This window comes from Saccopteryx leptura, chromosome 8 (assembly GCF_036850995.1).
Source record: "Saccopteryx leptura isolate mSacLep1 chromosome 8, mSacLep1_pri_phased_curated, whole genome shotgun sequence".
NCBI lineage: Eukaryota > Metazoa > Chordata > Mammalia > Chiroptera > Emballonuridae > Saccopteryx > Saccopteryx leptura.
In genome coordinates, this window is record NC_089510.1 from 52,741,948 (window position 1) to 52,755,109 (window position 13,162).

At 39.2% G+C, this 13,162-nt stretch overlaps 1 protein-coding gene across 1 annotated transcript in view; it reads right to left on the reverse strand.

Moving 5' to 3' along the window:
• Positions 1-13,162, reverse strand: part of HACD2 (3-hydroxyacyl-CoA dehydratase 2) — a 111,135-nt gene that overhangs the window by 36,272 nt on the left and 61,701 nt on the right. The window contains exon 4 of the mRNA XM_066347944.1: positions 2,389-2,477. Within this exon, the coding sequence (XP_066204041.1) occupies positions 2,389-2,477 (89 nt within the window). The remainder of the gene's footprint in view (positions 1-2,388; positions 2,478-13,162) is intronic.

The following is a 13,162-nucleotide window of genomic DNA, read 5'->3' on the forward strand; positions in this document are numbered from 1 at the left end:
AGAGCATCGCCCCCTGGTGGGTATGCCGGGTGGATCCTGGTCGGGTGCATGCGGGAGTCTGTCTGACTGCCTCCCTGCTTCTAACTTTGGAAAAATACAAAAAAAAAAAAAAAAGGCAAATGATTTTCTTCTTGTTTCCATAAATTGGTTATCAAACAAACATGATTTAAGATAATATAACTATAACTGGAACTAATTTCATTTTTTTTAAAAACTCACTCCCGGGGGTGAGTGAACATGAAAAAAACTCACTACTCAAAGGGTTAAATGTGATCACTCAAAAAAATAAAAAAGGATGTGATTGTTTTATATTCTTCCTGCAGAGAAAATCCAGACATCTTCAAAGGAATGAAATAAGCTTTAAAAAAGTTTGTACATCTGCCAATTCTATATGAATTTAATAACTTAGCTTAATCAACCCTGGTTAAAATCTCATCAGTCATGTGTATTTTTCTATTGTCTATATCATATGACAATAAAAAGTTTAAAAAGACTAGGTTAAAATACAAATAAAACTCAAATAAATGCCCCCCATAACAACAAAAATTTTTTTTTGGTTATATAATTAGTTTTTATTTATTTATTTATTTACTTACTTACTTTTACCAAAACAAAATGTTTTGACAGAGATTTTGGAAGAACAAAGGGCAAAGAAAATACCAGAATAATGCTAATGGATAAGTGCATTTCATGAGCCCCAAAGAATCCAATAATGCCAGTAATTGGTTTTTGGGACTGAAAAATGAATCCTCATGGTGGCCACAGGTACTTCATCTCAAGGTGACATTAGCAAGAAATAAGTGACTTTTAGCCTGATGGTGGTGCAATTGAGAGAGCATCGACCTGCAATGCTCAGGACCCAGGTTCGAAACGCCAAGGTCATTGGTTTGAGCGTGGGATCAAAGACACAACACCATGATCACTGGCTTGAGCAAGGGGTCACTGGCTTGGCTGAACCCCCCCACCCCCCGTCAAAGCACATATGAGAAGCAATCAATGAACAACTGAGGTGCCGTAAGGTGCTTATCTCTTCTTCCTTCCTGTCTGTTTGTCTCTGTCTGTCCTTCTCTTTCTCTCTCACTTAAAAAAAAAAAGTGATTTTTAAAAAGCAAAAAATATACAAGAAAATAAACCCCTTTCCCAATACCAGAAAATGAAAGCTCAGTTGTAATTTTACATCTATGGTAATAATGGCTTTCTTCCCCAGTTCTTACAAGGAATATCCCTGGGAATATCCCCGGCCCCAGCAGAGAACATTCACCTCCCACATCCACTAGACTCAGCACTTCGGGAATTCCATTAATCCTGAAGGGCTGGGTAGAAGCAAGTTTGTTTCTCCTGGTTCTAGAAAGATCAGATTGTTCTGTACAGAAAACATTTTGAAGGCTGCCAAAAGGGAGGGGTTTCAGGGGCTCGGTGAACAAGGTGAAGGGATTAAGAAGTACAAACTGGCAGTTACAGAACAGTCCTGGGGATGTGAAGTACAGCACAGGGAAGACAGTCAGTAATACTGTAATAACTGCATACGGAGTCAGATGGGTACTAGACTTATCAGGATGAGCATTTCTTTTTTTTTTCCCCCAGAGTCAGAGAGAGTGTCAGAGAGAGGGATAGATAGGGACAGACAGACAGGAACAGAGAGAGATGAGAAGCATCAATCATCAGCTTTTCGTTGCCACACCTTAGTTGTTCATTGGTTGCTTTCTCATATGTGCCTTGACCGGGGGGCTACAGCAGATCGAGTAACCCCTTGCTCAAGCCAGTGATTTTGGGTCCAAGCTGGTGAGCTGTGCTCAACCCAGATGAGCCTGCGCTCAAGCTGGCGACCTTGGGGTCTCAAACCTGGGTCCTCTGCATCCCAGTCCGACGCTCTATCCACTGTGCCACTGCCTGGTCAGGCTCATTTCTTAAGTTATATAAATGTCTAATTACTATGCTGTATACCTGAAACTAATAATATTAATTGAAAATTAAAATATTATTAAAAAATAAAAGGACTGGACTGTTCGGGGAATGAATTAATGTTGCCCACTCTCACAACAGTCTCCCTGTTAGGTGCAGTTGTCTAGATTTTAGTGTGCTGGATACAAATAGGATACCAGAGAATCAAACTGATGTGCAGGCTACATCCACACCCTCCAAATCTCCATGGCAGCGAAGACTTCAGAACTGTATCATTAATCAGTCTTCTCCTTAACACTGTGTATTTGGGGTATGTTTCCAATTAATAACCCAATTCCTACAGTGAATATGAATTTTATCTGGGCTATACTGATGCGACATGAAATTCCATCTTTAGCTATAATGCACGTGAGAAAAGAAAAGTTGACTATAGCTTATGTTAGTGCTAATATTATTTATTTTAGTTTTAGCTACATAAACACTTACCTCTTTGACACTATGTGTTACTGCCCATATTAGAAAAACTCTTGACATCACCTGGAAAGAAGTCAGGACAACAGAAGATGGAACAATTCCTGAAAGAAATTTTAGGATAGGTAAATAGATGTACTGTGCTAAGTTTCGCCATGAAATAAATTTTCTAAACCATTCAAATTGTAATATTTGAACACAAAACCATCTTGAGTAACTAAAACTTATCTTTATTGCTATACAGACTATATTTTTTAATGTAGTAAATATTAACAAGTTTTTCCTGACTGAAAATATAATATGGTTACTCACAATGGCAAATCTAGGAACCCTTCTTAAGTCTGGCCAAGTAAAATGTTTTTTGCACTTACCATATACAGGTAAAGAAAATAAAACCACTGCTTAATCTTTAACATTAGACACTGAAAGTTCATTACAATGTTTCAAAAATGAATAGGCACTTACAGAAGGGAAATCAACCAAAAAACCCTATTTGTGTGTAATTAATGTTGGAAGCTCCTGAATCTCATCACACTTGATATACTATCTAATGGTTAAGTTGGTATCTTTTATAATTCACTGAAGATTTTGCCAATAAGCATAGCAAAATCAAAGTCTATTATTTTTATAAACCATTCCTTCTCACCTTCTTACAGTAAGCACTGGACCAATTATCTTCTGAATGTCCTCAAGTTATAACACTGGAATCCTCTTTAATTATTTTATATAACCATCAAGTTCTGCTACATTCGCATTTCTTTGGCCTTCCCCTTCAGTTCCTACAACCACAATCTCTATCTAGAGACCAGGCTCCACCATTACATAAAATTCTTGCCTCCTTTAGGTCATCTTAAGCCCATCAATAAGCCATATCTATAAACATCATTTCTTTCTTTGTAACTTTACACTGGCAAGGGGCTGCTACTGGGATAAAATCTAAAAGTAGAATTATGGGTATACGATCCAGCAGCCCCCACCCCCTACCATTTCTCTCTGGCTTTATTGCTGCCAGCAACTAGTTACCAATTTCCTGAACCTCTCAAGTTGTACATGGAAGGAATATCTCACCAGTCATAGATGCTTCTTCCACTTTAAAGCTAACCTCATCTTCAATACATTCATTAGCCAATCCCAGATCTATTTCCAAGCGCTCGAAAACGCACTAAGACTTCTGAACATTTACATAGTCGGACAAACTACAACTTGTCAAAATACTGTGTACAAATCAGATGTCACTGCCCCCGTAGGTTTGGCTATGAAAGAAAATCACTTTATATCTCATTAAGAAAAAGAGATGCTGCCCTGGCCAAATATCTCAGTTGGTTAGTGCACTGCCCTGAAGCACAGAGGTCGCTGGTTTGATCCCCGGTCAGGGCACATACAGGAGCAGATTGCTGTTTCTGTCTCTCTCTCCCTCTCTCCCTTCCTTTCTCTCTAAAATCAATACAACAAACATTAAAAAAAGAAGAAAGAAAAGAAAGAAAATGTGCTATATCCTGTTAGAATGGGTTTCTTCAAGAGGATTTGGGCTTCAAGAGGAATGGTTTGGTTCCTAAAAGCAAGTAATATGGACATGACGAGCAATGTTATTAGCAAATAAAGGTACTTAATAAATCTTTGTGAAGTGAATGAAAGAAAAATATAAATGTATGGACACACAGGTCAATGGAATAAAGTTGAGAGTGCAGAACTAAACTTTACAGTTATAGTTGCATAATTTTCAACAAGAATGCTAAGACAAATCAATGGAAAAATAATTGTTTTTCGACAAATGGTGCTGGGACAACTGGACAGCCCCCTGCAAAAGAATGAAGTTAGAACACTTCCTTAAACCACATACAAACATTAACTCAAAATTGATCAAAGTCCTAAATGGAAGAGTTAAAACTATAAAACTCTTTAGAGAAAACAGATGTAAATCTTTATGACCTTGGATTAGGGAATGACTTGTTAGGTTAAAAGCAAGAAAAAAATATAAATAAATGACTTCATCAAAATTAATCTGATGTGCTTTAAAGGACATCATCATGAAAGTGAATAGGAGAAAATATCTACAAATAAAGGATTTACATCCAAAATCTATACACAAGTCTTACAAGTTAACAATAAAAAGAACCTAATTTATAAAGTGGACAAAGGATTTGAATAGAGATTTCTCCAAAGACTATATGCACACAGTCACCAGGGAAATGCAAATCAAAACCATAATGATATAAGCTTCACACCCACTGGGATGGCTATAATAAAAAAGACAGATAATAACAAGTGTTGATGAGGCTATTGTGATATTGGAACCCTCATACATTGCTGATGCGGTTATAAAATGGTGTAGCTACTCTGGAAAACAGTCTGGCAATGCCTCCAAGTGTTAAATGCAGAATTATCACATGACCCAGCAATTCTACTTGTGTGTGTGTGTATATATATATATATATATATATGTATATATATATATATACACACACATATATATATATCCAAGAGAAATGAAAACATACCACAAAAACTTGTACATGAACGTTCATAGTAGTATTCACATTAGTCAGAGAGAAACAATCAAAATGTACAACAGATGAGTAAATAAAATATGATATATCCATACAATAGAACATTAGAAATAAAGTAAAAAAATTAAAAATAATACATATTAAATAAAAAATGACATAACTACTATATTAATGAACCTTGAAAACATTATGCTGAGTAAAGACGCCAGTGACAAAAGGCCATATGTTACATAATTCAACTTATATGAAAAATTCAGAATGGGCAAATTATAGAGATATAAAGTAGATTACATTATACTGGAAGGTTAGGAGGGGAAAGGAGTGCTTCTAAAATAGAAGCAAAGACTTTGTAGAAACTGAGTATTTGGGATTTTAGAGACCCTTTAGTTTCAGCACAGCAAAGGGAACTGCCAGTAAAATAAATAGGCAGCCAACCAAAGGGGAGAAGATATTTGCAAACAACAGCTCCAACAAGGGGTTAACATCCAAAATATATAAAGAACTCATACAACTCAACACCAAATAAACAATCCAATTAAAAAATGGGCAGAGGACCAGCATGGATACTTCTCCGAAGAAGACATACAAATGGCCAACAGATACATGAAAAGATGCTCAACTTCACTAGCTATTAGAAGAATGCAAATTCAAACAAGATATCACCTTAGATTAGCTATTATCAACAAGACAGGTAATAACAAGTGTTGGAGAGGCTGTGGGGAAAAAGGAACCCTCATTCACTGCAGGTGGGAATGCAAACTGGTACAGCCACTATGGAAAACAATATGAAGGTTCCTGAAAAAATTAAGAATAGAGTTATCATATGACCCAGCAATCCCTCTTCTAGGTATCTACCTGAAAATTTTGAAAACATATATTCTCAAAGACATATATACCCCTACATTCATTGCCACATTATTCACGGCAGCCAAGAAGTGGAAACAACCGATGTCCTTCAGTAGATGATTGGATAATGATGGGGTACATATCTACAATGGAATACTACTCAACCATAAAAAAGATAAAATACTGCCATTTGTGACAACATGGATTGGGAATATAATAAGTGAAATAAGTCAGACCAAAAATGTTAACCACATGATTTCACATATGTAGGAAATAAAACTGAAAGCAACAAACAAGAAAAATAAACAAAAACTCTAGATGAAGACAACAGTATGTCTGGTACCAGAGGGAAGGGGTGGACAGTAGTAAAGGGTAAAGAGGGTCAAATTTATGGTGATGGAAGATGACTTGACTTTAGGTGGTGGGCACACAATGCAATATACAGATCATGTAGCATAGAAAAGTACACTTGAGGCTGACCAGGCGGTGGCGCAGTGGATAGAGCGTCAGACTGGGATGCTGAGGACCCAGGTTCGAAACCCCGAGGTCACCAGCTTGAGCACGGGCTCATCTGGTTTGAGCAAAGGCTCACCAGCTTGGACCCAAGGTCGCTGGCTTGAGCAAGCGGTTACTCGGTCGACTGAAGGCCCGTGGTCAAGGCACATATGAGAAAGCAATCAATGAACAACTAAGGTGTCACAATGCGCAATGAAAAACTAATGATTGATGCTTCTCATCTCTCTCCGTTCCTGTCTGTCTGTCCCTGTCTATCCTTCTCTCTGACTCTCTGTCTCTGAAAAAAATAATAATAAAATAAAAAATTAAAATAAAAAAAAAGTACACTTGAAACCTATATAATCTTATTAACCAATGTCAGAATGCTTAGTAAGTGTAACTTTAAACAAAGGGATTTGGGAGGTCTGAATATAGCAATTCAGTTGAACACAGGTTTATTACTTATTCCTTCTCTATTACAAAGACCCCTTTTCTAGGGAATATGAAAATTTATATACATCTTCTTTTCAAAAGTGCTAAAAAATTACTAGATTTTTTTTCTTAAAAAGTTTTATTAAACCTCAATGAACAACTAAGGTGTCGCAACGAAGGGCTGATGATTGATGCTTCTCATCTCTCTCCGTTCCTGTCTGTCTGTTCCTATCTGTCCCTCTCTCTGACTCTATTAAAAAAAGAAAACAATTTCAAAAAAAAAAAAAGTTTTATTAACCAAAAAACAAAGATTTACTCTTCGGCATATTTTTCACCAATCTCTTCTGAGTGTGTCTGTGTGTGTGTGTGTGTGTGTGTGTGTATACACACACACACATATACATATACATATATATATAAAATGTATATATATTTAAAGATTTTATTTACTGATTTTAGACAGAAGAGAGAGAAAGAGACAGAGAAAGGCAGTGGAGGAGGAGGGGGTATGTGCCTGGACTGGGCAAGCCCAGGATTTCGAACCATTGACCTCAGTGTTCCAGGTCGAAGCTTTCTTTATCCACTGCGCCACCACAGGTCAGGCCTTGAGTTTATTTTTATTTTATTTTTCACCCATCCTTTCTCCCCCTTCCCCTCTGGCAACCATCAGATTGTTCTGTTTCTTTGAATCTGTTTTGTTTTGTTTCTTTAGATTCCACATATAAATGAAATTATATGGTATCTGTCCTCCTCTGTCTGACTTATGTCACATAGCATTAATACCCTCTAGGTCCATCCATGTTGCAAATGGCAAGAATTTCATTTTCTTTATTGGCTATATTCTATTGTATATATGTAGAACATCTTTATTCATTCATCTACTGAATACCTACTTTGCTTCCGTATCTTGGCTGTTATAAAGAATGCTGCAATAAACACAGGAGTGCATATCCAGGGTGAGGCAAAAGTAAATTTACAGTTGTGAATATGTGAAACAGTTCATTCTTTTTCTTTTTTTTTTAGTGCATACGTGCGAGTGAGAGACCAGAAGGGAGAGAGACGAGAAGCATCAGTTCGTAGTTGTGTTACTTTTTAGTTGTTCACTGATTGCTTCTCATATGTGCCTTGACCAGGGGGCTCAAGCCAAGCCAGTGACCCTTTGGGCTTAAGCCAGCAACAGTTCAAGCTGGTGAGCCTGCACTCAAGCTGGCAACCTTCGGGTCTGCACCCCAAGTCAACCTCTGTCCACTGCGCCACCACCAGTCAGGCCAGAGATTATTCTGGCATTATTTATTACTATATTAGTTCCCATACAAACAACTGTAAACCTATAAATAGCCAGAAGAGGAATTGCTGAGTTAATAGAGCAGTTGTATTTTTAATTTTTTTATTGATTTATTTAATTTTACAGAGCCAGAGAGAGAGTCAGAGAGAGGCATAGATAGGGACAGACAGACAGGAACGGAGAAAGATGAGAAGCATCAATTACCAGTTTTTCGTTTCGACACCTTAGTTGTTCATTGATTGCTTTCTCATATGTGCCTTGACCGTGGGCCTTCAGCAGATCAAGTAACCCCTTGCTCAAGCCAGTGATCATGGGTTCAAGCTGGTGAGCTTTTGCTCAAACCAGATGAGCCCACGCTCAAGCTGGCGACCTCAGGGTCTCAAACCTGGGTCCTCCGCATCCCAGTCTGACGCTCTATCCACTGTGCCACCACCTGGTCAGGCTATTTTTAATTTTTAAGGGAACCTTCATGCTGTTTTCCATAGTGCCTGCACCAGTTTACAATCCCACCAACAGTGCTGAAGGGCTCTTTTTCTTCCACTCCTTAGCCAGCACTTGTTATTTGCTTACTTTTGGTAACAACCATTCTGACAAGGCGACAATAGTATTTCATTGTGATTTTGATTTGAATCTTCCTAATGATTAGTGATGTTAAGTGTCTTTTCACATGCCTGTTTGCCATCATATGTCTTCTTTTTTTTTTTTGTATTTTTTCTGAAGCTGGAAATGGGGAGAGACAGTCAGACAGACTCCTGCATGCGCCTGACCGGGATCCACCCAGCACGCCCACCAGGGCAACGCTCTGCCTACCAGGGGGCGATGCTCTGCCCCTCTGGGTGTTGCTCTGCCGCGACCAGAGCCACTCTAGCGCCTGGGGCAGCGGCCAAGGAGCCATCCCCAGTGCCTGGGCCATCTTTGCTCCAATAGAGCCTTGGCTGCGGGAGGGGAAGAGAGAGACAGAGAGGAAGGGGGGGGGGTGGAGAAGCAAATGGGCGCTTCTCCTATGTGCCTGGGCCGGGAATCGAACCCGGGTCCCCCGCACGCCAGGCGACGCTCTACCGCTGAGCCAACCGGCCAGGGCCATATGTCTTCTTTAGAGAAATGTGTATTCATGTCCTCTGTTCATTTTTCAATTGGATCTCTTTGATGTTGAGTTTTATGCATTTGTTATATATTTTGGATATTAACTCCTTATCAAATATATTGTTTGTCAATATCTTCTCCCATTCAGTAGGTTGTCTTTTTGTTTTACTGAAGGTTTCATTCACAGTGCAGAAGCTTTTTAGTTTGATGCAATCCTACTTATTTATCAATACTTTCACTTTTGTTTTGTTGCCTGAGAAGACATATCCAAAAAGATATTTTTAAGACTGATGTTGAATAACTTTACTACCTATATTTTCTTCTATGAGTTTTACACTTAAGTCTTTAATCCATTTGGAGTTTATTTTTTGTATATGGTGCAAGAGTGTCCAGTTTAAAATTCTCTTGCATTTATTTGTTCAGTTTTTCTAATACCACTTTTTGAAGACTGTCATTTCTGTATTTTATAATCTTGCTTACTTTGTTGTAAATTAGTTAACTGTATAAGTGAGAGTTTATTTCTGGGCAGTCTGTTTTGTTCCTTTGATCTATATATCTGTTTTTGTGCTAGTGCTGTACTTTTTTTTTTTTGGTATTTTTCCAAAGTGAGAAGTTGGGGGCAGCAGAGAGATAGACTCCCGCATGCACCTGACTGGCATCCACCCCACATCCCCACCAGGGGGCGATGCTCTGCCCATCTCGGGTGTTGCTCGGTTGCAACCAGAGCCATTCTAGCACCTGAGGCGGAGGCCATGGAGCCATCCTCAGCACCCGAGCCAACTTTGCTCCAATGAAGCCTTGGCTGCGGGAGGAGAAGAGAGAGATAGAGAGAAAGGAGAAGGGGAAGGGTGAAGAAGCAGATGGGCGCTTCTCCTGTGTGCCCAGGCCAGGAATTGAACCCAGGACTTCCACATGCCAGGCTGACACTCTATAGTGCTGTACTGGTTTTTTTTGTTTGTTTGTTTTTTTGTTTGTTTGTTTGTTTTTTGTATTTTTCTGAAGCTGGAAACGGGGAAAGACAGTTAGACAGACTCCCGCATGCGCCTGACCGGGATCCACCCAGCACGCCCACTAGGGGGCGACGCTCTGCCCACCAGGGGGCGATGCTCTGCCCCTCTGGGGCATCACTCTGTTGCAACCAGAGCCACTCTAGCGCCTGGGCCAGAGGCCAAGGAGCCATGCCCAGCGCCCGGGCCATCTTTGCTCCAGTGGAGCCTCGGCTGCAGGAGGGGAAGAGAGAGACAGAGAGGAAGGAGAGGGGGAGGGGTGGAGAAGCAGATGGGCGCTTCTCCTGTGTGCCCTGGCTGGGAATCGAACCCGGGACTTCTGCACGCCAGGCCAACGCTCTACCACTGAGCCAAATGCTGTACTGTTTTAATCATAGATTTGTAATATAGTTTGAAATCAGGGAGTATGATACATTCAACTGTGTTCTTTCTCAAGACTGCTGTGGCTGTTCAGGATCTTCTGCAGTTCCATATAATTTTTAGGATTATTTGTTCTAGTTCTGAAAAGAAAATCCTATTGGTATTTTCATAGGGACTGCATTGACTATGTAGACTGCTTTGTGTAGTATGTACATTTTAATGATATTAATTCTTAAGTATAATATTTAAAGAGTCCAACTTCTATTGTTCACCCTCTGTAGTTTGCTTTTTAATTAACTATTTCAGAAATTTTCTATCTTAAAACACAGTCTTCAAAATATTTTAACTCGAGGCATACTCCTTTGAGTGGAATACATTTATCTGTTTTCCTTCTGAGAGACATTTAAAAATTGTTCCAATTTCTTGATACTATAAATGAAGTAATGAAGAATTAGAAATAATATTTATATATTTTTAAGGCTTATACCTTTTTCTTTTCTTTAAGAATTATTTCTGCCTGACCAGGTGGTGGCACAGTGGATAGAGCGTCAGACTGGGATGCGGAGAACCCAGGTTCGAGACCCCGAAGTTGCTAGCTTGAGCACGGGCTCATCTGGTTTGAGCACAACTCACCATCTTGGACCCAAGGTCGCTGGCTCGAGCAAGGGGTTACTCAGTCTGCTGTAGCCCCATGGTCAAGGCACATATGAGAAAGCAATCAATGAACAACTAAGGTGTAGCAATGAAAAACTAATGATTGATGCTTCTCATCTTTCTCCATTCCTGCCTGTCTGTGTCCCTATCTATCCCACTCTGACTCTCTCAGTCTCTGTAAAAAAAAAAAAAAAAATTATTTCCTTGCAACAGTTCTAGAAGTAGAACTACTATATCAAATGGTATGAATTCCTTGAAGGCTCTTGAAATATATTGTCAAATTGCTTTCCAAAAAGTTTGTATCAATATATACTCCCACCAGCAATATATAAGCATGGTTGCTTTAATATACCTTCCATCATAAATTTAATTCTTAATAAATTAGGGAATAAAGAGCCAGTAGTTTAACACTTATGTTAGGGAATGCAAAGCTGATTAATGTTTTCCAATTTGCTTGAGATGCAGTGATGTTTCTGGCTTTGCCTGCAGGTGCTCGTGTGTTCCCTATTTAGGGAACCTGCCTGGTTAGGCAACTGAGTTTTCCCCAAATGATATCATCATTCATACCAACTCTCACTTAGTTTCTATTGCATATGAATCTATCTCAACCAGTCACCCAGAAAACAGCAGCTTAGGCCCCTAGCTTGATAGCCCAATCTCAAAATGCTTGCTCTACTGGGCCAGTCAAAAGGCCAGCAGAAAAAAAAAAACCCTTATATAAGAAAGACCATCTGAAGGACAGGAGCTCTAAGTTTATCCTTGGAGTCAAACCAGACGAACAACAGAAGGCCACATAGATGGACCATATTATCTTAGCTCTAAACAGAACTGACATCATTGAGTTGGGTTTATTGCTACTATCAGGTGGATTTCATAAGAAACTGTAAAAAATTATCTTATTTGCTGTAGAAATGGTATGCAGCATAATATCCACCCTAGCACTCAATTCTCACTGTATAAAGTCCCCAGTGGGAAGTTTGTTTTAGAACTCAATGTTAGGAATTATTTGCTCCTCGCCAATGAAAGGAATTATATAACTCAGCTGTCCTTTTTTTTTTTCAACTTGGTAGTCAGAAAATTTAAAGCCAAATGGGAAGTGTACTAAATTATTATATTTTGTGTGTATAAGTTACCACAAATCCTCACACGAGGAGGAGGCTAGACAGAGCAGACAGAACAGATTCTCCTTCTTCTCTAGACTTCTTACAGGCACTCCTACTCTGTTTGCATTTATTATGCCATTACCCCTTTTTGAACACAATAATATAGCATATTTAAGTACCCTGCAGGGTTTTTATTGTTGTTAATTACTTAAAATTTTGGTTTAAGGCAAGAAAAAGAGATTTTGCAATCTTATCAGTGAGCTATATATCAAAAATCATTTGAAAATGATTTACTAGGTGGATTTACTAGGTGCCTGGTCTGTGGTCGCACAGTGGATGGAGCGTCGACTTGGAACGCTGAGGTTGCCAGTTTGAAACCCTGGACTTGCCTGGTCAAGGCTCATATAGGAGTTGATGCTTCCTGCTCCCCCCCCTTCTTCCACTTCTCTTTCTCTCTCTCCTCTCTAAAATGAATAAAAATCTTTTAAAAAGTTATTTACTAGACATCTATTATTTATTAATTTAATTCAAAAAATATTTTTGGAGTACCTGCTCCATGCCATCCCAGGTATTGTTCTCTGTGCTGGGCTATGACGGGGAAGGATACAGTGTCCCTGCCTTCAGGAACTCATGCTCTTAGGCTGTAACTGACTTGCTTTGGGATAGCTCTTATTTTTAGGACTTTCCCCTCAAGATGGTACAAGGCTTCTAAACATTTATAAATAGGGAATGGCATGATTACCTCTCGGTTTCAGAAACGTATCTCTGTCAGCAGTGTAAGTCTTTGGCAATGCAAGATTATAACTTGACAATTATGGAAATTTATACCGAAAGGGCAAACTTCTGAAGCAAAATATTAGCAGGGAAAAGAAACACAGGCGTGTGTGTGTGTGTGTGTGTGTGTGTGTAGCAAAAGCTGTATCAAGTAGAACTGGCTTGGGAGCCTTCAGCCCACTCTGGTTCTAGGGAAATAAGAAATCAATGACCAGTTCTACCTTATACAGCTGGGCAGCACTG